At 45.3% G+C, this 25,735-nt stretch overlaps 1 protein-coding gene across 1 annotated transcript in view; it reads left to right on the top strand.

Moving 5' to 3' along the window:
* AK9 (adenylate kinase 9) overlaps positions 1-25,735 on the top strand; it is a 327,370-nt gene that overhangs the window by 4,855 nt on the left and 296,780 nt on the right. Inside the window, exons 2-5 of the mRNA XM_030199196.1 lie at positions 4,230-4,362; positions 16,831-16,894; positions 24,552-24,604; positions 24,696-24,792. Coding sequence (XP_030055056.1) covers positions 4,231-4,362; positions 16,831-16,894; positions 24,552-24,604; positions 24,696-24,792 — 346 coding nt within the window. The 5' untranslated portion in view covers position 4,230. The remainder of the gene's footprint in view (positions 1-4,229; positions 4,363-16,830; positions 16,895-24,551; positions 24,605-24,695; positions 24,793-25,735) is intronic.

Genomic DNA, 25,735 nt, shown 5'->3' with positions numbered 1-25,735 from the left:
ACTACTATCCTGTCATTGGATGGCATTCCTTTCTGGTATAATTCTTATTTTTGAATGTTATTTTATATTGTAAACCACTCTGTTATTTTAAAAAGAAGAGCAGTGTATCGAGCAAATAAACCATAAAGGTTGCTTGAATTGAGATACAGTCTTCATCTCCACTGGGAAGGCCGTTCCTGATGGAAAGGGTGGTGAATTCGTGGAAGAATTTCCTCAGGTTACTTCTGAGTCTGTCCTCTTTCATCTTCATCCTTTGCCTCCTGTGCATTTATATCATGGAGGTATTTAATTGTCTTTTATTAATTCACCTGTCTTTCTTACAGATAATGTAATGTGTGTATCACTGGAACTAAGGTACACACTGGCAAAAGTGCTCATGTCTGACTTATAGGTGCATATTTTTGCTGTTCTGCTAGTTGACTTCTCTGTTCCTTTATCAAAAAGGCTCCTTCCACATCCCCAATTATATTTAATTCTAGAGCTTAATTATGAATTGTGTTAAAAATATTTTTCCCTCCCTTCTGTGATTATCAAGGAAAACTGTGTTAAATTTTATAGTCTGTATGTATTGTGCTCCTCCTGTGGTTATAGGCCCTGGTGTGTTGATCTTCACTTTTACAGGTTTATGGAGGAGAAGCTGGATTTAAGATTTTGACACCAATAGGCAGGACCAGAGGCTGACAACGCAAATAGAATGTTAGGTATTATTAGGAAAGGAATGGAAAACAAACATGAGGATGTTATAATGCCTGTGTATCAGTCCATGGTGCAACCACACCTCGAATATTGCGTTCAATTGAGTGGAGTAGCCTAATGGTTAGTGCAGTGGGCTTTCATCCTGGCAACCTGGGTTCAATTCCCATTTCAGCTCCTTGTGACCTTGGGCAAGTCACTTAACCCTTCATTGCCCCAGGTACAAAATAGATTGTGAGCCCCCTAGGGACAGAGAAAGTACCTGTATATAATGTGTACAGTGCTGCGTACATCTAGTAGCGCTATAGAAATTAGTATTTATTTATTTATTTTCAATTCTGGGACCACATCTCAAAAAAAATATAGGTACAGAGAAGGGCGACGAAAATGATAAAGGAGATGGGACAGCTTCCCTATGAGGAAAGACTGAAGCGTCTTGAGCTCTTTGGAGAAGAGACGGCTGAGGGGAGGTATAATAGAGGTCTATAAAATATTGAGTGGAGTGGACAGGTAGACGTGAATCATTTGTTTACTCTTTCCAAAAATACTAGGACTAGGGGGCATTCGATGAAGCTACAAAGTAGTAAATTTGATAGAAATCGGAGAAAATTTTTCTTTACTCAACGTGTAATTAAACTCTTGAATTCGTTGCCAGAGAATGTGGTAAAGGCGGTTAGCTTACCGGAGTTTAAAAAGGGTCTGGACGGCTTCCTAAAGGAAAAGTCCATAGACCATTATTAAAATTGACTTGGGGAAAATCCACTGCTTATTTCTGGGATAAGCAGCATAAAATGTATTGAACTTTTTCGGGATCTTGCCAGGTATTTGGGACCTGGATTGGCCACTGTTGGAAACAGGAAGCTGGGCTTGATGGACCTTCGGTCTGTCCCAGTGTGGCAATACTTATATACTTATGTACTTATATAAAAAAATGTCTTGTCCCCCAATTTTACCTTATTGGCTATCTTTTCTTCCATTTGCCTCTTCACTTTCCTGACAGCTTTTCCAGCTTCTCTGAGCTTTTTCTGGTATTTTTGCCTGTCTTCCTCTTTCTGAGATGTCTTGTAATGTATGAAGGCTAACCTTTTTCCCTTACTTTTTCAGCTACTACATTCGAGAATCAGAGTGGCCTTCTTTTTCTCTTACTTTTAAGTAATTTTCTAACATAAAGGTTTGTCGCCTTTAAAATTGCTCCTTTCAGTTTTGCCCACATCTGTTCTACTTCCTTCAGCTGTTCCCATCCAACTAACTCTTCCTTGAGAAATTTCCCCATCTCTGCGAAGTTAGTTCTTTAAAAATCTAGGACCTTCAGGCATTAGTGTACAAGGCTCTCCAGATTTTACTTTTTTCCCCTTTTGTATAAAGGTATTTTATGTCTTTTCTGAGGGTTATTAATGACTTTAGGGCTTTTTTCACCCATCCTCAGCAAATTTAGCTTAAAGCCCCTCTTTAGTTCTTTGGCCAGTCTGACACCATCACCACTCAGTAGATCTTGGAAAATCATCCCATGGTCTAGGAAACCGAAGCACTCACGTTGGCACCATCAACACAGCCACAGTTCCAGGATGTGACATTCCCTCCTTCAGCCTTTACCTTCAACAGGTAGGCTTGATGAGAACACCACCTGTGCGCCTATGTGCTTTACCCTCTGTGCTAGGGCCATGAAGTCACATTTGATATGTTCAGTAGGATACCTAGCAGTATCAATTGTGCCAACATGAATGAGCAGCATAGGATAATAGTCAGTAGGCTTGATGAGTCTTGGCAAACTTTCTGTTACATCCCAAACCTTGGCACCAGGCAGATAGCACACCTCCCTGGACATCATATCTTGTCAGCAGATGGGTGCCTCTGTACCCCTCAGAACGGAATCATCAATCACCACCACATTTCGTTTCTTGTTGGTCATCGATCCAATGGCTTTGGGATTTTTGATCATTGTTTCTTCCTGTTCTTGAGATGTTTTCAGCTCGTCTATCTTTAGGGCTGTGAACCTCTTCTTCAGTTCAACAGAAGATGGAGTTGTGGGGTTGATTTTGCAGGATCTGATAATTTTTGTTACATTTGTACCCCGCGCTTTCCCACTCATGGCAGGCTCAATGCGGCGGGCAATGGAGGATTAAAGTGACTTGCCCAGAGTCACAAGGAGCTGCCTGTGCCGGGAATCGAACTCAGTTCCCCAGGACCAAAGTCCACCACCCTAACCACTAGGCCACTCCTCCACTCCAATCTGTGTCCAGCTGACCTCTTTCTCCACGAGATCTCTTCTTCCTTTGCTGGAGATCCCCAATGTTTCAAAATGCATCTCTGGGATGAATTTCTGGCTGTCACAGATGCTTCTTAGTTTTGCCACCTCCCCTCTCAGTTCTTGTACTTCTTTCATGAGGGATTCAATGTGCATACACATCACAGGAAACCAGATCCTTACTTTGGACTAAGCATTCAGTCTGGACAGAGGCAGAAGCTGTAATTAGGGGCACAATGTTTCTTTGCCATACTTCAAGTATAGGAAGTTAATGTACCTCTGGATAAAAAGAAAAAGAGAAATGCCTACCCAAGCCCCAATCCTATTCTTCCTTCACCTGTTCTGTAAGTTATAGAAGCAGGTAGTTTTACTGTGAGGTCTAAGAACCTGTTCAGATTTACTTTGTGTGTGTAGTTCAATGTACTTCTTTGCCTGTTGTTGGGATATACAGATCCCAACTACGTGCTCAAATTATAAGTTCAGAAGCGGAAGCTTTGCATCCATTTTGTAAGCCACATTGAGCCTGCAAATAGGTGGGAAAATGTGGGATACAAGTGCAGCAAATAAATAAAAAAGGGATTATTTCTGCAATCCATGGCATTGACCCTGGAAGTGGTTTCATGGACCAGAGTGTATATGTGTCCCCTGTAACAGGTGTTGCTGTTATGATGGGCTCCTTGTTCCCAATTCTTCAGGTGAGTTTGCCTCTTCCCCTGATTAGATTCTGAGCTCTTTCAAGCAGGGACTGTCTCTTCATGTTCAAGTGTACAGCACTGCATACGTCTAGTAGTGCTGTAGAAACGATAAGTAGTAGTAGTAGTAAGAGCTGGGATGGTGGGACCTTCCCAACAATCTGGTCAAAGGGGTTCTCTTTGATCCACCCAAGTGGATTGTGGTGACCACCAATGCAAGTCCCCAGGGAGGGGGAGCTACTGCCTGGGTTAGGTGGTGCATTGGCAGTGGTCGATCTAGAGGTGGCATGGCCCATCAAGCAACTGAAGACCAGAGTCATATGGCTGGTTCTATATCACTTTCACCCTCTAGTGGAGGGGCAGGAAGTCTAGATGATGTTGGACAAAGTCATGGCAATTGCCTACATCAATAAGCAAGGAGGGACCTGGAGTACAGTAGTACGGGAAAAGGTACACACACACACACATACAGATGTACACACATGTACACACACGTAACCCATGAGGTGGTGCCTGAGTTTGAAAATGCTTCTTCATGATTGCTGTTCTGTATCATTTGAGTACATAATATGTTCATGGAGTGTTATCTTTTATTGAAGGATGCCTCTTGCAGCAGGACTGCAACAGAAGAAGCAGCAACAGCAGGAGCTGGTAGACCTATATGATGAGGATGAAGCTGAGAAAGCTTTTCTGTTCTCCAAACCCATCTGCTTCTTAATTGTTGGAAAGCCTGTAAGTCCTCCAACAGCCTCTATGGCTTCACCTTACCAAACTCTGCTGGATTGTCTGTCAGTAAAAACTTTATATACTGAAGTGGCTCAAAATGTATCATATCAGTATGGACCAAACTCTATGAATAGCTCTGAAAAAAAACCCCGTGCTAAGTGTATTCTATAAACGGCGCTAAAAGTTAGGCACTGTTTATAGAATACGCTCAAGTACATAAGCATTGCCATACTGGGACAGACCAAAGGTTCATCAAGCCCGGAATCGTGTTTCCAACAGTGGACAATCCAGGTCACAAATACCTGGCAAGATCCCTAACTTTAGACGCAAGGATTTGCACCAAGTAAACCCTGGTGTAAATCCTCGTCTCTAAATTAGTCTCCTGCTTTAGACATAGCCTGGCCTCAGAATGACATCCTATAACATATCTCCTATCAAACTGAGCTCTCTCTTTCATCAAGCACCAGGGCCGCCGAGAGGGGGGGACAGGGGGGACAAAATTCCCGGGGTCTCCACGGGGGCCCGGCGCCGCAGTCCCACCCGCCACTGCCACCGGGCCCCTTCCACCTGAACCCCCACCAGCAGAAGTGCTGTCTTCTGTTCTGACTCCGGCGTGCGCGGCCCACACAGACGTGCTCCTCTCAGCTGATCTTTGCTGTACTCTGCAGGGCTTCTGTGCTTCTGACAGCTGAGAGGAGCTCGTCTGTGTGGGCCGCGCACGCCGGAGTCAGAAGACAGCACTTCTGCTGGTGTGGGTTTGGGTGGAAGGGGCCCGGAGGCGGGTGGGACTGTGGCGCCGGGCCCCCCTCAGGGGTGGCGACGACAACAACCTGGGGGGGGTGGCAGTGGGGGCGGGGCCGGGGGCCCGAGGGCGGCCTTGTCCCCGGCCCAGTCTCTCGGCGGCCCTGTCAAGCACTGCCATTTCCTCCCTTCCCCCTCCCCACAGACAGTTTGAACTTTGTGGGCGTGGCTTGTATCTCTTTCAGGGAGAGAAAACTAACAGCTTATAGCAGCAGCTTCAGAGAGCATTTTCCATCTCACAGATAGACTGCAGAGAATACCTTCTCCTGCTTCAGAGCAGTGTGCGCTGTGCAGTATGGGAGCCTGTCTGACTGTGCAGGGGAGGAAGCATGGTTGAATCCCATGTCCAGCGACCCTCTTCTCCCCTACCCTGCATGCACCCATACTCAGCAACCCTCCTCTCCCCTGCCCTGCCCTCCGTGCACCCATACCCAGCGACCCTCCTCTCCCCTGCCCTCCCCATCCACCCATGTCCAACGACCCTTCTCTCCCCTCCATCCACCCATGCCCAGAGACTCCCTTCTGTCCCCTGCCACCCCCTCCCAAGTTGTTCAGCGAATTCTCCCTCCCTCCCTCAATTGGGTGTAATAGTCCTGTTTGGCAAGGAATGGGGAGGACTGGAAGGAGGATAGCATGAATTTGTAATGAATGAAGTCGGTATGGGTGCGAGATTTCCTCCAGAGGCATTCAGCAGATCGGGCGCAGGAGCAAAGGTATCGGATGCAAGGGGTCAGCCAGGGCTGGGGATTAGTACGCCTTGTGTGACGGGAGATGGATGGTGCAAGTGTGTCCAGAGCAGTGGAGAGAGTGGCATTGTAAGCAGAGACAGCCTTGTCGACAGACTCGGAGGACATGATGGAAGGGAGGAGATTAGAGATACAAGAGGATAAGGTGGGAGGGTCGACAGCCTGGAGATTCCTGAAAGTAGTGGTTAGTGTTGGGCGGGACTGAGGGGGAGGGTGATGAAGTGTGAAGGTGATCAGGTGATGATCTGAGAGAGGAAGAGATGAGACGCACAAGTTGGAGGGTGAGCAGGTAGAGGAGAGGACGAGTTCAAGACAGTGGCCAGTTTGGTGAGTAGGGGTGGTGGAGCTCAGCTGGAGGTTGAAGGAGGATGTCAGAGTGAGGAACTGAGAAGGGTAGGAGTCGGATGGGTCATCAGCGTGTATGTTAAAGTCTCCAAGAATGAGGGACGGAGATGAGGGTTCAAGAAAAACGGAGAGCCAGGCATCGAAGTCGGTAAGAAGGAAGGGAGGGACTTATCAGGGGGGCGGTAAATGACTGCAACTCTGAGTGGCAATGGGTAGAATAGACAGATGGAGTGGAGAGATTAAATGAATTCTTTGCTTCGGTCTTCACCGAGGAAGATTTGGGAGAGATACCGGTGCCAGAAATAGTATTCAGAGCTGATGAGTCAGAGAAACTGAGTGAAATCTCTATAAACCTACAGGATGTAATGGTGCAATTTGACAAATTGAAGAGTAGCAAATCTCCTGGACCAGATGGTATTCATCCCCGAGTACTGATAGAATTGAAAATGAACTTGTGGAAGTATTACTAATATGTAATTTGTCTTTAAAATCAAGCATGGTTCCAAAAGATTGGAGAGTGGCCAATGTAACGCCAATTTTTAAAAAAGGTTCAGAGGATATTATAGCCTGGATTTTGAAAAGGAGAGTCATGGGATAGGAGGTAGTGTCCTATTATGGATTGAAAACTGGTTAAAAGATAGATAAATGGTCAGTATTTTCAGTATTCCACAGGGGCTGTGCTGGGAATGCTGATTTTTAACATATTTATAAATGATCTAGAGATGGAAGTAACTAGTCAGGTAATTAAATATGCTCATAACACAAAGTTATTCAAAAATGTTAAATCGCAAAAGGATCGTGAAAAATTACAAGAAAACCTTATGGCACCCAAATGGCAGATGATGTTTATTTAATGTGAGCAAGTGCAAAGTGATGCATGTGGGAAAGAGGAGCTCAAAATATGTTACATTTATAAATATGTTAAAAAGCAACGGTTCCAACACAGACCCCTGTGGAACCCCACTATCTACCCCTCTCCATTGAGAATATTGACCATTTAACCCTACTCTGTTGTCTATTCTGTAACCAATTTTTAATCCACAATAGAACACTACCTCCTATCCCATGACTTTCCAATTTCCTCTGGAGTCTTTCATGAGGTACTTTGTCAAACGCCTTTTGAAAATCCAGATACACAATAATATCAACCAGCTCACCTTTATCCACTGTTTGTTCACCCCTTCAAAGAAATGTAATAGATTGGTGAGGCAAGATTTCCCATCACTAAATCCATGTTGGCTTTGTCTCATTAATCCATGCTTTTGAATATGCTCTGTAATTTTGTTCTTTATAATAGTCTCTACCATTTTGACCAGCACCAACATCAGGCTCACTGGTCTATAATATCCTCTAGAATCTTTTTTAAAAATCGGAGTTACATTGGCCACCCTCCAATATTCTGGTACCATGCTTAATCAATTTAATTAGCACTGGGAAACCTCTCTTTGTCTTATTTTCTTTCTTTCTGTTCCTGCCAAACTCTGATAGAGGGGAGGGGCATTTTTACATAGCTGACACTGCTATAATTATTGGCAATATCTAGATTTATTTAAAAGGAAAGTTATTAATATCTTATGGCAGTTTTAAAAAGTATAATAAATTGTAAAGTGCTGGATCAGACACTACCATTTTGGTCCATTCAACTAGAGAATTCCCTTGATAGCAGCACTTAAGCTGACCCATTGGGACTTATAATCCCACCCACCCCAGGGTTGTCCACTCATTTATAGACAAACCAAACCTTATTAACTTTACTCCACAGTCATACACAGGCAGTCTTGCAGGCAGATACTCCAACATAGTACACCTGTTCATACCCATTTCAACCAATCAGGATGACTTTTATTCTCTGCAATAATTGTGCTGCTTTGGTTTCAAGGCCAATCATCTGGAAACTTAAAGCTTGTCCTATCTGCCTTCAGCTATCTACTTTAAAACAAGAGCTATATAAAGTAATGCAAGAATTAGATGCAATTAAAGCAACTTATAGGACTGTGCAGAATCATAACTTCTCACCACTGCCTCAGAGAATAAAACCACAAAGGAACAGATGGCTCACAGTAGGCTCAGGCAGAATTCGTCATGTGACACAGAAGCATCCACCCGCACAAGTGTTGCCACTACAAAATTCTTTTGCTCCACTACAGCACTGTGATGTTCCTGAAACTAAAATTGAAGCAGAAAAAAAAGAAAAAGCAAAGAAGAGGGAACAAAAAGAGGAGAAGGTACCCAAAGACAAAAGACACTCACAAATCACTAAACCCAAAACACATACTAGGAAATGTAGTTGGAAAGCAATGACCACAAATGCTCACAGTCTAAGCAATAAAATTCATGACCTTCAAGCCCTGATGTTGGAGACTGACTTGGACATAGTTGCAGTCACAGAGACATGGCTCCATTGTTCCCATGAATGGGATGTAAACATACCAGGCTATAATCTTTTTAGGAAGGATAGAGAGGGACGTAAAGGTGGAGGAGTAGCTCTGTATGTGAGAGATGATATCGCAGCAACTGAAATGACAGGGAAGTGGGGAAAGGAAGAAGCAATATGGATCACCTTAAAAAGAGAGGATAGAACCTTGGTCCACGTGGGTGTTGTCTATAGACCCCCGACACAATTGGAAGAACTAGATAAAGATCTGATCGCTGATATTCAAAAGTTGGGGAAGAAAAGAGAGGTGCTGCTGTTGGGAGATTTTAATCTGCCGGATGTAGATTGGAAGGTTCCGTCTGCAAAATCGGAAAGAAGTAGAGAGATTGTGGATGCTTTCCAAAGTGCTCTGCTCAGACAAATGGTGAACGAACCCACGAGGGAGGGAGCCACGTTGGATCTGGTGCTCACGAATGGGGATAGTGTGTCAAATGTCCGAGTGGCTGCACACCTGGGAAACAGTGACCATCAAACGGTTTGTTTTGATGTAACAGCTCATGTGGATGGCGGCCACTCCAAACTCAAAGTCCTGGATTTCAAGCGAGCTGACTTTAACAAAATGGAAGAATACCTGAGGAAGGAGCTGATGGGCTGGGAGGACATAAGAGAAGTGGAAGGACAGTGGTCCAGGCTAAAAGAAGTAATAAACAGGGCCACAGACCTTTATGTAAGGAGGGTAAATAAAAGCAAGAGAAAAAGGAAACCGATATGGTTTTCAAAGCAAGTGGCTGAGAAAATAAAGGCTAAAGAGTTAGCGTTCCAGAAATACAAAAAATCTCAAGTAGAGGAACACGGGGAGGAATACCGGATGAAACTGAAAGAAGCCAAGAGAGAGGTACGTCTGGCGAAGGCGCAAGCGGAAGAACAAGTGGCTAGAAATGTACGGAGGGGAGACAAAAACTTCTTCAGGTATATTAGTGAAAGGAGAAAGACTAAAAAGGGGATTGTGAGACTAAAAGATACAGCAAAACGCTATGTAGAAAATGATGAAGAAAAAGCCAATTTGCTAAATAGATACTTTTGTTCTGTTTTTACTGAAGAAAATCCTGGGGAAGGACCGAGAGGGACTGGCAAAAGTACACCTGAAAACGAAGTGGATAGAGCACCGTTCACGGAAGAGAGTGTATATGAACAACTTGGAAAGCTAAAGGTGGACAAAGCCATGGGGCCGGACGGGATCCACCCCAGAATACTGAGGGAGCTCAGAGAGGTTCTGGCGGGTCCTCTTAAAGATTTGTTTAATAAATCCTTGGAGACGGGAGAGGTTCCGAGGGATTGGAGAATGGCGGAGGTGGTCCCTCTTCACAAAAGTGGGGATAGGGAAGAAGCTGGAAACTACAGGCCGGTAAGCCTCACTTCGGTTATTGGAAAAGTAATGGAAGCCATGCTGAAGGAAAGGATAGTGAATTTCCTGGAAGCCAATAAGTTGCAAGATCCAAGACAACATGGTTTCACCAAAGGGAAGTCGTGCCAAACGAATCTCATTGAATTCTTTGACTGGGTGACGGGAGAATTAAATCAAGGACGTGCTATGGACGTCATCTACTTAGATTTCAGCAAGGCTTTTGACACGGTTCCCCACAGGAGGCTCTTGAATAAACTAGAAGGGCTGAAGATAGGACCCGAAGTGGTGAACTGGATTAGGAACTGGTTGACGGGCAGACGCCAGAGGGTGGTAGTGAATGGAGTTCGCTCGGAGAAGGGAAAGGTGAGTAGTGGAGTGCCTCAGGGATCGGTGCTGGGGCCCATTCTGTTCAATATATTTGTGAGTGACATTGCCGAAGGGTTACAAGGTAAAGTTTGCCTTTTTGCGGATGACACCAAGATTTCCAACAGAGTGGACACCCCGGAGGGAGTGGAAAACATGAAAAAAGATCTGAAGAAGCTGGAACAATGGTCTAACGTTTGGCAATTAAAATTCAATGCGAAGAAATGCAAAGTGATGCACTTAGGGAGTAGAAATCCAAGGGAGGCGTATGTGTTAGGTGGGGAGAGCCTGATAGTCACGGACGGGGAGAGGGATCTTGGGGTGATAATATCTGAGGACCTAAAGCCTATGAAACAGTGCAACAAGGCGGTGGCCGTAGCGAGAAGGTTGCTAGGCTGTATAGAGAGAGGTGTGACCAGCAGAAAAAAGGAGGTTTTAATGCCCCTGTATAAGACGTTGGTGAGGCCCCACCTGGAGTATTGTGTTCAGTTTTGGAGGCCATACCTTGCGAAGGATGTTAAAAAAATGGAAGTGGTACAAAGAAAAGCTACAAGGATGGTATGGGAGTTGCGTTCCAAGACGTATGAAGAGAGACTTGCTGACCTGAACATGTATACTCTGGAGGAAAGGAGGAACAGGGGTGATATGATACAGACGTTCAAATATTTGAAAGGTATTAATCCGCAAACGAATCTTTTCCGGAGAGGGGAAGGCGGTAGTACGAGAGGACATGAAATGAGATTGAAGGGGGGCAGACTCAGGAAAGATGTCAGGAAGTATTTCTTCACGGAGAGGGTGGTGAACGCTTGGAATGCCCTCCCGCGGGAGGTGGTGGAGATGAAAACGGTAACGGAATTCAAGCATGCGTGGGACAGGCATAAAGGAATCCTGTGCAGAAGGAATGGATCCACAGAAGCTTAGCTGAAATTGGGTGGCGGGGGGAAGAGGGGTTGGTGGTTGAGAGGCTAGGATGGGGGAGGGCAGACTTATACGGGGTCTGTGCCGGAGCCGGTGATGGGAGGCGGGACTGGTGGTTGGGAGGCGGGAAATACTGCTGCACAGACTTATATGGTCTGTGCCCTGAAAAAGACAGGTACAAATCAAGGTAAGGTATACACATGAGTTTATCGTGGGCAGACTAGATGGACCGTGCAGGTCTTTTTCTGCCATCATCTACTATGTTACTATGTTACATATTACTAACTATAGTTCTGCAAGTTCATTTTTCAGTTCTATTAATATTCTGGGATGTATACCATTCGGTCCTGGTGATTTGCTACTCTTCAATTTGTCTGATTGCCCCATTACATCTTCCAGGTTTGCAGAGATTTGATTCAGTTTCTCTGACTCATCAGCATTGAATACCATTTCTGGAACCAGTATTTCTCCCAAAACTTCCTCGGTAAAGACCGAAGCAAAGAATTCATTTAATCTCTTAGCTATGGCCTTGTCTTCCCTGAGTGCCCCTTTTACTCCTTGGTTATCTATCGGTCCAACCAATTCTTTTGCCAGTTTCCTGCTTTTAATATACCTAAAAACATAGTAACATAGTAGATGACGGCAGAAAAAGACCTGCATGGTCCATCCAGTCTCCCCAACAAGATAAACTCACATGTGCTACTTTTTGTGTATACCTTACCTTGATTTGTATCTGTCATTTTCAGGGCACAGACCGTATACGTCTGCCCAGCACTATCCCCGCCTCCCAACCACCAGCCCCTCCTCCCACCACTGGCTCTGGCACTGACCTTATAAGTCTGCCCAGCACTATCCCCACCTCCCAACCACCAGCCCTGCCTCCCACCACCGGCTAAGCTTCTGGGGATCCCTTCCTTCTGAGCAGGATTCCTTTATGTTTATCCCATGCATGTTTGAATTCCGTTACCATTTTCGTTTCCACCACCTCCCGCGGGAGGGCATTCCAAGCATCCACTACTCTCTCCGTGAAGAAATACTTCCTGACATTTTTCTTGAGTCTGCCCCCCTCCAATCTCATTATAGATAAACTACATATTACTAACTATAGTTCTGCAAGTTCATAGTAAAAAGGTTTTTACTACCCTGTTTCCCCGAAAGTAAGACATCCCCCGAAAATAAGACCTAGTAGAGGTTTTTCTGAATTGGTAGATACAAGGCCTCCCCCGAAAGTAAGACCTAGCAAATTTTTGTTTGAAAGCAGGGCTGCCGAGAGCCGGACAAGGCCGCCCCCAGGCCGCCCCCCCCCCACCCGAGGTCGCCGGGCCCCCCCTCCACCCACCCTCCATCGCTCCCGGAACTAACCTTAAACGCCTCCTTTCACCTTCGCAGCAAGCAGCAGCAGGGCAGACCTCTCCTCCTTCCGTGCCCCGCCCTCACAGACGTTACATCAGGCGAGGGCGGGACACGGAAGGAAGGAGTGGCCTGCCCTGCTGCTGCTTGCTGCGAAGGTGAAAGGAGGCATTTAAGGTTAGTTCCGGGAGCGACGGAGAGCAGGCGGGCCAACCCCGAGCCAACCCTGATGTTTCCCCGAAAAATAAGACAGCCCCTGAAAATAAGACCTAGCGCATTTTGGGGGGCAAAAATTAATATAAGACAGTGTCTTATTTTCGGGGAAACACGGTATGCGTTTTTGCCTCCAATGCAATCTTCTTTTCAATCTCTCTTTGCCTTCCTTATCAGCGCTTTGCATTTGATTTTCCATTCTTTATGCTGTTTCCTATTATTTTCAGTTGGATCCTTCTTCCATGTTCTGAAGGATTTTCTTTTAGCACTAATAGCTTCCTTCACCTGACATTTTAATGATGCCAGCTCTCGTTTGGTCTTCCTTCCTCTTTTTTTAATAGACGGAATATATTTGGCCTGGACTTCCAGGATGGTATATTTGAATAGAATCTAAGCCTGATGTAAATTTTTGACCTTCGCAGCTGCTCCTCTAAGTTTTTTTTCACTGTTCTCCTTTATGAAAGTTAAATGCTAACATATTTCTGTGTGTACTTACTCCAGAGCTTATATCAAATCTGATCATGTTATGATCACTGTTATCAAGAGTTCCCAGCACCATTACCTCCTGCACCAGATCATTCCCTCCACTAAGGACTAGGTCTAGAATTGTTCCTTCTCTTGTTGGCTCCTGTACCATCTGCTCCATAAAGCAGTCCTTGATTCCATCAAGGAATTTCATCTCTCTAGCATGCCCTGATGTTACACTTATCAAGCCAATATCGGGGTAATTGAAATCATCCATTATTATCGTGTTGCCCAGTTTGTTAGCCTCCCTAATTTCCGATAGCATTTCTACATCTGTCTGTTGATCCTGGCCAGGCGGATGGTAGTACACTCCTATCACTATCCTTTTCCTCTTTACACATGGAATTTCAATCCTCAGGGATTCCAAGATGTGTTTTGTGTCCTGTAGAAGTTTTAGTCTATTCGATTCAAGGCCCTCCTTAACATACAATTCGATCAACCCTATCACTGTAATATAATTTGTATCCTGGTATGATAGTGTCCCACTGGTTATCCTTTTTCCACCAGGTCTCAGAAATGCCTATTATATCTATTTTTTTCATTTAGTACAATATATTCTAACTCTCCCATTTTATTTCTTAGGCTTCTGGCATTCGCATATAGATATTTCAGACTATGTTTGTTGTTCCTATTTACATCATGCTCAGCAGTTGACGGTGATGTGCAATCTTGAAAATCTGTCTGCTTTTTATTTAAAGACTCCTGGTCTACTATGCTCTCTATTGCAACCTCATTATCAGAATGCCCTATCTTCCCTGTTTTGCTGATATCTTTAAAAGATACCTTTATTCTAAACCATGCACTTTTGAACGACTGTCGGCCTCCACCCCCCCCCCCCCCCCCAGTTTCTAGTTTAAAAGCTGCTCTATCTCCTTTTTAAATGCTGATGCCAGCACTAATACTACTACTACTATTTAACATTTCTAAAGCGCTACTAGGGTTATGCAGCGCTGTACAATTTAACACAGAAGGACAGTCCCTGCTCAAAGAGCTTACAATCTAATGGACAAATGTACAGCAGCCTGGTCCCACCCTGGTTAAGATGGAGCCCATCCTATCTGAATAGGCTCCTGCTTCCCCAGAATGTGCATAGTTCCTAACAGTCATCTCACCTCCTGGTGGCCAGGCCTGGTGGCTGCATTGGATTGTCTGTGTGCTGTTTCCCGTTCCAGACTTCAGCCCAGTCCAGTCCAGATCTTCCGGCCTGCCAGACTTGCTTGTCTTGTTTGAGCCTGCACAGCACCCGTAGCTGTCTGGTGATTGCTGCAGCTGTGAATCTCAGCTGCTGCTGGGCTTATTAGCCATTTGGAAATTCTCTGCTTTGCCATTGCATCGCCTAAGGCCCGGGTATGTTGGGGTGCTGGTGCACTTCTGCCTAGTCCAGTTTATAGTCTGTAATTCTTGCCTGATTCTAGTTTAATCTTTGTGTAGTTTCTTGTTCTGTATTGCTTGTGTCCTAGTCTTGTTTCTTGTTTGTGTGTCTTTGTCTAGTTCTTGGTTGCCTGTGTTCCCTGTTTCAGTGGCTGCTTGCAGCTTTCAGTACAGTCTCTTGTCTATCTGTGGTTGTTCCCTGTTTCAGTGGCTGCTTGCAGCTTTCAGTACAGTCTCTTGTCTATCTGTGGTTGTTCCCTGTTTCAGTGGCTGCTTGCAGCTTTCAGTTCTGTCTCTTGTCGGTCTGAGAGTCCTAGTCTAGTATTCTGCCTAGCCTCCTTGTGTGCTCTAGTCCCTGTGTGTATCCTGCTGGTATCCAGTTCCGGCCCTGTCCAGCAAGTCCTGCCGGCCACCTGCACCCAGGGGCTCAACTGCTGGGGAAGGGTGGCCAGGTGCAGGTGAAGTCTAGCCATCCCTGTCAGAGTTCTGTCTTATACCTGTGTGGGGTGGTTTTGCCTGCCACTGCCGCTCCTTGGCAGTGGCCCAAGGGCTCACGATCCTAGTTCCTGTTTTTGGAAAACGTGACACTAAGGCTGTGGATTCTTTCCCTCTTTTTTTCTTAGCTTATGGCAAATCCATGGGAACAGAAGGTTCTCCCCAGTGTCTGGCTCATTTCAGAAAGGCCTGGTCTTTCTTACACCCCAGTCCTTGAGCTTTGGTATGTCCAACTTGTGTGGACTGGTCTTTCAGGATGATAAAAAAGGTGAAATTTGTTCTGACCTGTTTATTTCCTTTCCTTGACTCCTGTTAGACCAGTCCAGAGCCCACCCTGGGAAGACTACAGCGAGACTTTATGGGTCCTCCAGATTACTCTTTCATTCCAACGTATCTCTCGGGTTTCGCTTGCTGAGAAGGAGTTTCTAGTCCCATATTGTTGTGAAGTCTGAGGCCCATATTGATGGTTCGATCATTTTAATAATTTTCAATAATAAATTATCTACCATGTAAACCTGTTGGTGTCTATGTATACCACAATAGTGATTTTTACATTCATTTGCTTCTTGACCATTAATACTATGTCATTAAACTTATAGTAGTATTCTATAGCATTGTTTGTGTCAAGCAGGGGCGTAGCCAGCCTTCCGTGGGAGAGGGGTCCGAGCCCGGGGGGAGGGGGCACATTTTAGCCCTCCCCCCGGCGCCGCCCCCCCCACCGCCGACATTGCCGCCCCCCCTCCCGCCGCGAACCCGCCCCCGCCACCGCCTACCTTTACTTTTGCTGGCGGGGGATCCCACTCCCCGCCAGCCGACGTCTTCTTCTTAGTCGCTTCCCGCTCTTCAATTTGTTTGCTGACGTCCTGCACGTTGTACGTGCAGGACGTCAGACTCAGAGAACAGAACTGTTCTCTGAGTCTGACGTCCTGCACGTATAATTACGTGCAGGACGTCAGCAAACAAATTGAAGTGCAGGAAGGACTGAGAAGACGTCGGCTGGCGGGGAGTGGGATCCCCCGCCAGCAAAAGTAAAGGTAGGCGGCGGCGGGGGCGGGTTCGCCGGGAGGGGGGTCCTGGGGTGAATCTGCGGGGGCCCCGGCCCCCTCAGGCCCCACGTAGCTACGCCACTGGTGTCAAGTTCAACTGTTTGCTATTTCAAGTGTTTCAGATCTGCTTTGTCAGTAGAACACTGACTTGTTTAAGGGCTGAACTGCCCCTTATACAGGTGATTACATCACTGAGTTCATCTTTCTCTGCCTCCCATCTGCTGATTGGACTAACCTAGCAGGACTCAAGGAAAAGAAATTGACAGGTAGGAACAAATTTCACCTTACATGCAGTGTGTTTTTTTTTCTTTTTCTTTCTTTTTTTAAAGATATGCAGGGCATCTGAATAGCATTGTTCTAAAATATAAGGTACAATTACTTTTATTTATCAAAATCAGCAAATATTATTCAGCCAAAATATGTTCTAGGTTCAAAATTTTTTTGAATTTCAGACTTGAATTATATTTACTTGAAATGTTTCAGTTCCTCTTAAAAAAGACCTTTTCATTTTCTTTACCTTAGGGCACTGGAAAGGCAACATTAGGAAGAAGCCTTTCACTTGCCTGGAACTGTAGCTTCGTTGAAGGTACTGGCAATGCTCAGGTGCAACATCTGTTCTTACTGGTATCTCATGTTTATCTTTTTCGCTGACAATAAATTACCGTTGTTGATTGTGGACTTTCCAGCCTATGGAAGCTCTAAGGAAAGATATTTTAAAGAGACAAAGGCTCACTTATTTTATTGATGTGCTTACACTTGGAACTATATTGTGAGACAAAAAAGATGAAAATCCTGAAAGTTTCTTGCCCCTCCCCTTTTTTCTTGCCCCACCCCTTTTTTTCTTCTTTCTCATCATCAAATCCCTTTTACAGATTGCTATGTCCAGGCAGCGGTACAAACCTTCTTCGCTTGAGAGTTACCTCCAAGGTGTTTCATCTTTGCTGTTAGGTCAGCAGGGGCCACACCATAATAGCATTTCTGTTCCATCCCTCATTGGATCTGAGTGTACCACGTCTGTGTCAGACCTGATAGGCAAAGGATTCAAATTCACGTCCAGATGCTGCAGCCAGATTCTTGTTGGGTGTGGGGGGGGGGGGGGGGTGAATGATTACCTTTTTTTGCAGAAAATAAGATGCTTGGTAGCTTTCAGTTCTGTTGACTGTTTCTAATGTATTCAGAAAACATAGGAGTGGAGAAGTAACCTAATGATTAGCGCAGTGGGCAGACAACCAGGGAGTCCTAGTTCAAATCCCACTGCTGCTCCTTGTGATCTTAGGCAAGGCACTTAATCCTCCATTGCCTCAGTACAAACGTAAATTATCAGTCCCCTAGAGACAGGGAAGTACCTACTGTACTTGAATGTAACACCTTGAGCTATCACTGAGGAAAAAGACATGAACTAAATCCTATATATTTTTGTATTATATATTAGGATTTATGAACCACTTTTTTTAAGGAATTCACGCGAGGCAGTGTAAAGCAAGAATAAGTCAAAAATAGGCAATAGACAATTACAGAAGTGTAAATATTCAAATTAACAATACAAGGTGTAGCATAATATGTTACATTACAGTGTCAAAACAGCAAAGATGACCAACAAAAACAAAAAAACATAAAAATAAAATATATATATAAAAAAAAGTCAAAATTTTAAAATTAATCATAAGATATGTATTTAAAAAATGAATCCATCAAAATCAAAAAATTACATAAAAAGGGCGACACTTTGGATGTAAAAATGAAGAATCAACTTTATTAGCCAAACTGTAGCAGGGAGAAAGGGACTCGACACAGCTGTGTTTCGGCCGTACTGGCCTGCATCAGGAGTCTTCTCTGCCGTCTGTTGATTATAAATTCCATCCAAATAGAACTAGTTCGGTTTGATTACATAGATCAGAGACACTGCTCTGATCTTCTCTGCTCAACAACTTTGTTTCCAGTACAATTGAGCATTATAGCTTCAGTTTATTGACACACATATTCTTTTTATATTTGGATGGAATTTATAATCAACAGACGGCAGAGAAGACTCCTGATGCAGGCCAGTACAGCCGAAACACAGCTGTGTCGAGTCCCTTTCTCCCTGCTACAGTTTGGCTAATAAAGTTGATTCTTCATTTTCACATCCAAAGTGTCGCCTTTTTTATGTAATTTTTTGATTTTGATGGATTCATCTTTTAAATACATATCTTATGATTAATTTTAAAATTTTGACTTTTTTTATATATATATTTTATTTTTATGTTTTTTGTTTTTGTTGGTCATCTTTGCTGTTTTGTTTCTTGTTGATTTCCTTGCAAAGACTGGTTTCTTCTGTTTTTTGTACTACATTACAGTGTCAACACAATACACAGTAAAACATTTTAAGAGACAGCATAGGGTATAAACATAAGATCATTGATGCCCAGATGATCTATAGCCCCGCACTGTTCCAAACAGTGCTGTAAAAATTACTACTACTACTACTATTTAGCATTTCTATAGCGCTACAAGGCATACGCAGCGCTGTACAAACATAGAAGAAAGACAGTCCCTGCTCAAAGAGCTTACAATCTAATAGACAAAAAATAAATAAAGTAAGCAAATCAAATCAATTAATGTGAACGGGAAGGAAGAGAGGAGGGTAGGTGGAGGCGAGTGGTTACAAGTGGTTACGAGTCAAAAGCAATGTTAAAGAGGTGGGTTTTCAGTCTAGATTTAAAGGTGGCCAAGGATGGGGCAAGACGTAGGGGCTCAGGAAGTTTATTCCAGGCGTAGGGTGCAGCGAGATAGAAGGCGCGAAGTCTGGAGTTGGCAGTAGTGGAGAAGGGAACAGATAAGAAGGATTTATCCATGGAGCGGAGTGCACGGGAAGGGGTGTAGGGAAGGACGAGTGTGGAGAGATACTGGGGAGCAGCAGAGTGAATACATTTATAGGTTAGTAGAAGAAGTTTGAACAGGATGCGAAAACGGATAGGGAGCCAGTGAAGGGTCTTGAGGAGAGGGGTAGTATGAGTAAAGCGACCCTGGCGGAAGATGAGACGGGCAGCAGAGTTTTGAACCGACTGGAGAGGGGAGAGGTGACTAAGTGGGAGGCCAGCAAGAAGCAGATTGCAGTAGTCTAAACGAGAGGTGACAAGGGTGTGGATGAGGGTTTTGGTAGAGTGCTCGGAAAGAAAGGGGCGGATTTTACGGATGTTGTAAAGAAAGAAACGACAGGTCTTGGCGGTCTGCTGGATATGAGCAGAGAAGGAGAGAGAAGAGTCAAAGATGACCCCAAGGTTTCGAGCTGAGGAGACAGGGAGAATGAGAGAGCCATCAACAGAAATAGAAAACGGGGGGAGCGGGGAGGTGGGTTTGGGGGGGAAAATGAGAAGCTCGGTTTTGGTCATATTTAATTTCAGGTGGCGTTGAGACATCCAGGCAGCAATGTCAGACAAGCACGCTGAAACTTTGGTTTGGATGCAAGGTGAGATATCAGGGGTAGAAAGGTAGATTTGGGAGTCATCAGCATAGAGGTGGTAGGAAAAGCCATGGGATGAGATTAATGAACCAAGGGAAGAAGTGTAGATAGAAAAGAGGAGGGGACCAAGAACAGAACCCTGAGGTACACCGACTGGCAGAGGGATAGAAGTAGAAGAGGATCCACCAGAGTGAACACTAAAGGTGCGGAGGGAGAGGTAGGAAGAGAACCAGGAAAGGACAGAGCCCTGGAATCCAAGTGAGGACAGGGTATCGAGAAGTATGCTGTGATCGACAGTGTCAAAAGCAGCGGAAAGATCAAGAAGAATGAGGATGGAATATTGACCTCTGGATTTAGCCAGTAATAGGTCATTGGAGACTTTAGTAAGCGCAGTTTCAGTTGAGTGGAGAGGGCGAAAACCAGATTGTAATGGGTCAAGAATAGCATGTGAGGAGAGAAAATCAAGGCAGCGGCGGTGAACAGCACGCTCAAGTAATTTGGAGAGAAAAGGAAGGAGGGAGATGGGTCGGTAATTAGAGGGACAAGTAGGGTCAAGTGAAGGCTTCTTAAGGAGAGGTGTGACCACAGCATGTTTAAAGGAAGCAGGGACAGTCGCAGTGGAAAGTGAGAGGTTGAGAATGTGACAGATAAAAGGAATAAGAGTAGGAGAGATGGCATTAAGAAGGTGGGTGGGAATGGGATCAGAGGAACAGGTGGTACATTTTGAGGAAGAAAGGAGAAGTGTAGTTTCCTCAATAGTAACTTCAGGAAAGGAGGAAAGGGAATGAGGGGAAGGAGAGAGAGGGGAACGGACTAGAGGGAGAGCTGGTGAGGTAGAGAAAGCAAGGTTTATCTTTTGAACCTTGTTGTGAAAGAATTCAGCAAGGGTCTGAGGAGATAATGAAGGGGGAGTTGGGGGAGGGGGCACCTTGAGGAGAGAGTTCAATGTGGTGAAGAGAAGTCGAGGATTAGAGCCAAGAGAGTTGGTCAGTTGGATATAATAATCCTGTTTGGCACGTAAAAGAGCAGATTGGAAGGAGGTCAGCATGAACTTAAAGTGTAAGAAATCAGCAAGGGCCCGAGATTTCCGCCAGAGGCGTTCGGCGGAGCGGGTACAGGAACGTAGGTAGCGGATATTAGAAGTCAGCCAAGGTTGGGGTTTTGTATGCCTTACAGGGCGGGTCATCAAAGGTGCAAGAGTGTCTAAGGCAGAGGATAGAGTATTGTTGTAAGAAGAAACAGCCTCGTTGACAGACGTGGATGGTGCCACAGTAGAGAGGAGGTTTGAAACATGGGAGGATAGAGATGAAGGGTCAATGTCGTGAAGATTCCTAGATAAATTAGATAGGATAGGACGGGACTGGGAGGGAGGAGATTTAAGTGTGAAAGTTATAAGATGGTGATCAGAGAGGGGAAGATCGGAGGCAAGGAAACTAGAGGGTGAACAGTTGGAGGAGAAGATGAGATCAAGACAGTGACCATTTTGATGAGTGGGGGAGGTGGAGCATAGTTGGAGATTAAAGGACGACGTTAAAGCGAGTAACTTGGAAATATAAGAGTTGGAAGGATCATTAGCAGGAATATTAAAGTCACCAAGGATGAGAGAGGGGGAGGAAGGATCATGGAAGAAGGCAAGCCAGGCATCAAAGTCACTGAGAAAGGATGAAAGGGACTTATCAGGGGGACGATAAATGACCGCTATTCGAAGAGGCAGAGGAGAGAAAAGGCGGATAGAGTGGACTTCAAAGGAGGAAAAACAGTGAGATTGAGGTGGAAGAAGGGGTTGAAATCTGGAGGAGGGAGAGAGAAGTAGTCCAACACCGCCCCCACGGCCAGCAGAGCGAGGAGTATGTGAAAATAGATAACCGCCATGGCACAGGGCTGCGACTGAAGCAGAGTCATCAGGGCAGAGCCAGGTTTCTGTTATGGCGAGCAGATGGAGGTGACGCGAGATAAAGAGGTCCTGGATATAGGGGAGTTTGTTACAGATAGAGCGGGCATTCCATAGGGCGCAAGAGAAGGGCAGAGAAGAGGAGGGGAGTAGAGGAATAGAGATGAGGTTAGAGAGGTCACGGTGAGATCTGTAGAGTTTGGATAATAGTTGGTGAGGAGGGCCAGGATTGGGATTGATGTCACCAGCTGAGAGTAAGAGAAGGAGTAAAAGAGAGCGGAGGAGAGTAGGAGAGGTGTGGCCACGAAGGCGTCGAAGGCGAGAGGTATTTAGGTGGAATGGGGAAGGCAAAATGGAGGGAAGAAAGAGACGGAGATTAAAAGCCAAGAGGGAGGAAGAGGGTAGGAGAGAAGGTGAGGTGATGAAGTCAATGGATGGGAAGTGAGTTCCTGTAGCGGAGAGAGGTAGGGGGTGAGGGAAAAGATTAGGAAGGGACAGAGCTAGGAAGAGAATGTGAATAGGAGCCATAAATGATTAAGGTACTTTAGCAACTGGAAAAAGATTAGATACAAAGAGAAAAATGCCCCGCGCGCGGCACCTAGAGCGGAGGCCCTGAGTGGATCGGGGAAACAGCGTGGGACTTTACCGCCCCTATGATTAGAGATAATAGCATGCAAATTTGTGCGTGCTATTATCTCTGATCATAGGGTAAAGTGCAGGAGGATTCAGGCACAATCAGTGGTGTGCTGGAGCAGGCTCTCACAGGCTCGCAAGAGCCGGTTGTTAAGTTTTTAAAAATTTTGGGAGCCGGTTGTTAAAGTAGGGCCCTCCGTGGCTACTTTAACAACTGGCTTCCAAAATGTGGGCTTGAGCCCCCTGCTGAATTCTCTTTTACTTTGCTGGTGGGGATGCTGAGCCCTGCCAGCCAAGTAAATAGACTGCTGTTGCTCCCAGCTCCTTGTTTACAGCTCTGAGCAGCAGGCTGGGACTTCTCGAGCATGTGAGAGAAGTTCCACATGCTGCTCAGAGCAAGACATTGGGAGTGGTGGCAGTCCATTTATTGGCTGCCAGCAAAGGTATGCCTAGCGTGCCCGCACAAAGGGAGGGAGGAGAGAGAGGCAAGTGTTGCTCCCCCCCCCCCCCCCCGACCACCCCTGGCCCTTCCAACTGCAGAGCTGGCTACATCCGGAGAAAGAGCCTGTTGTTAAAAATTTACCAGCACACCCCTGGGCACAATCCTCCCACACTTGTTTGACAGGTCCGGGGCTGGAGGTCTGTGGGACCACCAGACCCCAAACAGCAAGACCCTGGTGGCCTACTGCCCCCACCAAACCCCCACCCCAAGCCAGCAACACGGAGCCTGGAGGTCCGGCAGACATCCAGTTCCCCCCCCCCGACCCCCTCGACACAAGGCCAAGGGGAACGTGCATACATTTAGGCATGAAGCCAAGAGAGAGGGTATACAATAATACACAAAAACATACAGAGGAAAAAGAGCACAACTGGGCCTTCAAGACTAAGACAACAGGAGTCCTTTATTGAGATAAGACCCGACATGGGCTGTGTTTAGGCGTTAAACAATGCCTGCCTCAGGGGTCTAAGTGTCGTTGCGAAAAATACATAAAGACACCGTCAGTCAGCGAAGACAATCAAAATATGTAGCAAAGACTCCTGAAAAACGCCGTTGGTTAGTTAAAACCGTTTTAACTAACCGACGGTGCTTTTCAGGAGTCTTTGCTACATATTTTGATTGTCTTCGCTAACTGACGGCATCTTTATGCAAAGTAATACGTTTCTCTGTTGATGAGTCTAATTTCCTAGTTGTATTTTTCGCAACAACACTTAGACCCCTGAGGCAGGCGTTGTTTAACGCCGAAACACGGCCCGTGTCGGGGGGAAAAACTGGTTATTTTGAAGTCATTGGGTTGTCTCAGTCTTGAAGGCCCAGTTGTGCTTTTTTTTTCTCTGTACATTTAGGCATTTACATTTACGCCACTGAAAACCTGGTATAAATGCCTGCACCTACATGTACGCCCGTAAATGTGACACCTCCGACATGCCTGTACTCCTCCCTTGGCCGCACCCTCTTTTCAGCTATGCACATTGGAATTGAAGTGCACTTCTTTTTAGAATACACTTAGAAAGAAGTGTGCATGAATTATCAGCCAATTATCATGACTAATTGGCCTGTTACTTAGTTGAGTAGCACGTATAAATTGGCCACACACATAATTTAATGCATGCTACTCACTGCACCTTATACAGAATCTGGCTTTAAGGGGGAAGGCTATAAATAGCGCTCAAAAATGGCCACATGGAAAAATCAGCACAAAGTGATATTTTATAAAGGGCGCACACAATGCTGATTTCCACACCTAAGTTTGGGTGCCATACTTTCGCCTGCTGAAACCTGGTGTAAATGCTGGTGCCCAAGTTAGGCGTGCCGATACAGTATTGAATATGTTCCCCGCTGCCCCTCCTGTGACCACACCCCCTTTAGGGATACGTGCTACAGGAGTTGAGCGCCCTGCCGTATAGAATAGTGTGCAGCCAGATGCGTGCGGATTTTAATGAATGCCAATGAATATCATTAACTGGTTGTTAGCATCCAATTAGTAATGGTTAAGAGCTTGTTAACCAATTAATTTGGGCGCACGTCTCAGCACTCACCCAAAGTTTGGCACCATATATAGATTTCAGGTCCGTGATTTTGACATGTATGTTATAGCATAGCTCCTAGCACTTACGTGCATAAATAACAGTTTGGAAAATGGTATTATTCCATATTTTATGTGCACAATTGGCACCTATCTTTAGGTACCAGTTTATAGAATTGCCCTGTTAAATATGTGTATGACAATTTTTATTCTTGCTGTGATCAGTATTTCATATCATTTTTTTTTCTTTTAGCTAAAGAGGTCATTAACTATCATATCGATTCTGGAACAGAAGATGGCATAAAGGTAATTAAGGAAATAGCATCTACCTTTGAAACAGTTCTCCCATGCTAGGAATGGCACATTAAGCCTCACCTCGCTGTGTGTTTTGCTTCAGATTCAGGACTTGCTTTTTAAGGGTCACAGTGTCCCTGAAGAACTGGTCACAGAACTGCTGATTAAGAAGATTCAGTCGCCAGAAGTCAATCACTTAGGTATCGTTGTTAGATCTTCTTTGAGATGTTGCTACTGTCTTTCCTGAACAGATAACTCTTCAGCTTCTCATCCACTCTGTGCTGTGAACTCTCTGGGTTTAAGGGGTCTCTACTGTATGTTAATATTCTGTACTTAAATCTCTTACGAGATGTACTCTTACTTTTTAGTACACAGAAAGTAGTCTGGACTGCCCAAATACAGGAAGCTGGATCCCAGTGCAGGGCCGCCGAGAGGGAGGACAGGGGGGACAAAAGTCCCCGGGCCCAGGCCTCCGGGAGGTGCCCGGCGCCGCCGCTGCAGTGTGGCCCACCCGCCTCGCTCCGGAACTAACCTTAAGTCTCCTTCTTTCACTTCGCGCAAGCAGCAGCAGGGCAGGCCACTCCTTCCTTCCGTGTCCCGCCCTCGCCTGACGTAACGTCCGCGAGGGCAGAGCACGGAAGGAAGGAGGAGAGGTCTGCCCTGCTGCTGCTTGCGCAAAGTGAAAGAAGGAGACTTAAGGTTAGTTCCGGGTCCAGTAGCGGGTGGAGGGGGGGCCCGGCGACTTCAGGTGGGCGGCGACCTCGGGTGGGGGGGCCTGGGGGTTGTCTTGCCCCGGCTCTCGGCGGCCCTGTCCCAGTGTACCTTGGCACGTTTCAGCAAGTACTAACAGCTTTTGCCAATTACATCTTTTACTTTAAACTTTATTTTTTGAGTTCTTTAAGCTGTTTGCCTCAGTTTCCCTGCACCTTTAGGAGCTGCCATACTTATAAGAATATCACAAATGATTTCTTGCTTCCTGGTTCTAAATGGTCCACAAATGATACCAAACAGGCTGTTAGAGGATGAGAGCAATTATGGTGCAAACGTTTAAAGAATTGCAAAATGAAGGACTATGCACTTAATTTTTTTATTTAATGTTTTTATTTCAGTGATTCATTATAAACATAACATGTAGTTTAGAAC

The sequence above is a fragment of the Microcaecilia unicolor genome, chromosome 3 (assembly GCF_901765095.1).
Source record: "Microcaecilia unicolor chromosome 3, aMicUni1.1, whole genome shotgun sequence".
NCBI classification, from domain to species: Eukaryota; Metazoa; Chordata; class Amphibia; order Gymnophiona; family Siphonopidae; genus Microcaecilia; species Microcaecilia unicolor.
The sequence above is the reverse complement of the archived record's forward strand: the minus strand, read 5'-3'. Positions and strand labels throughout refer to the sequence as shown.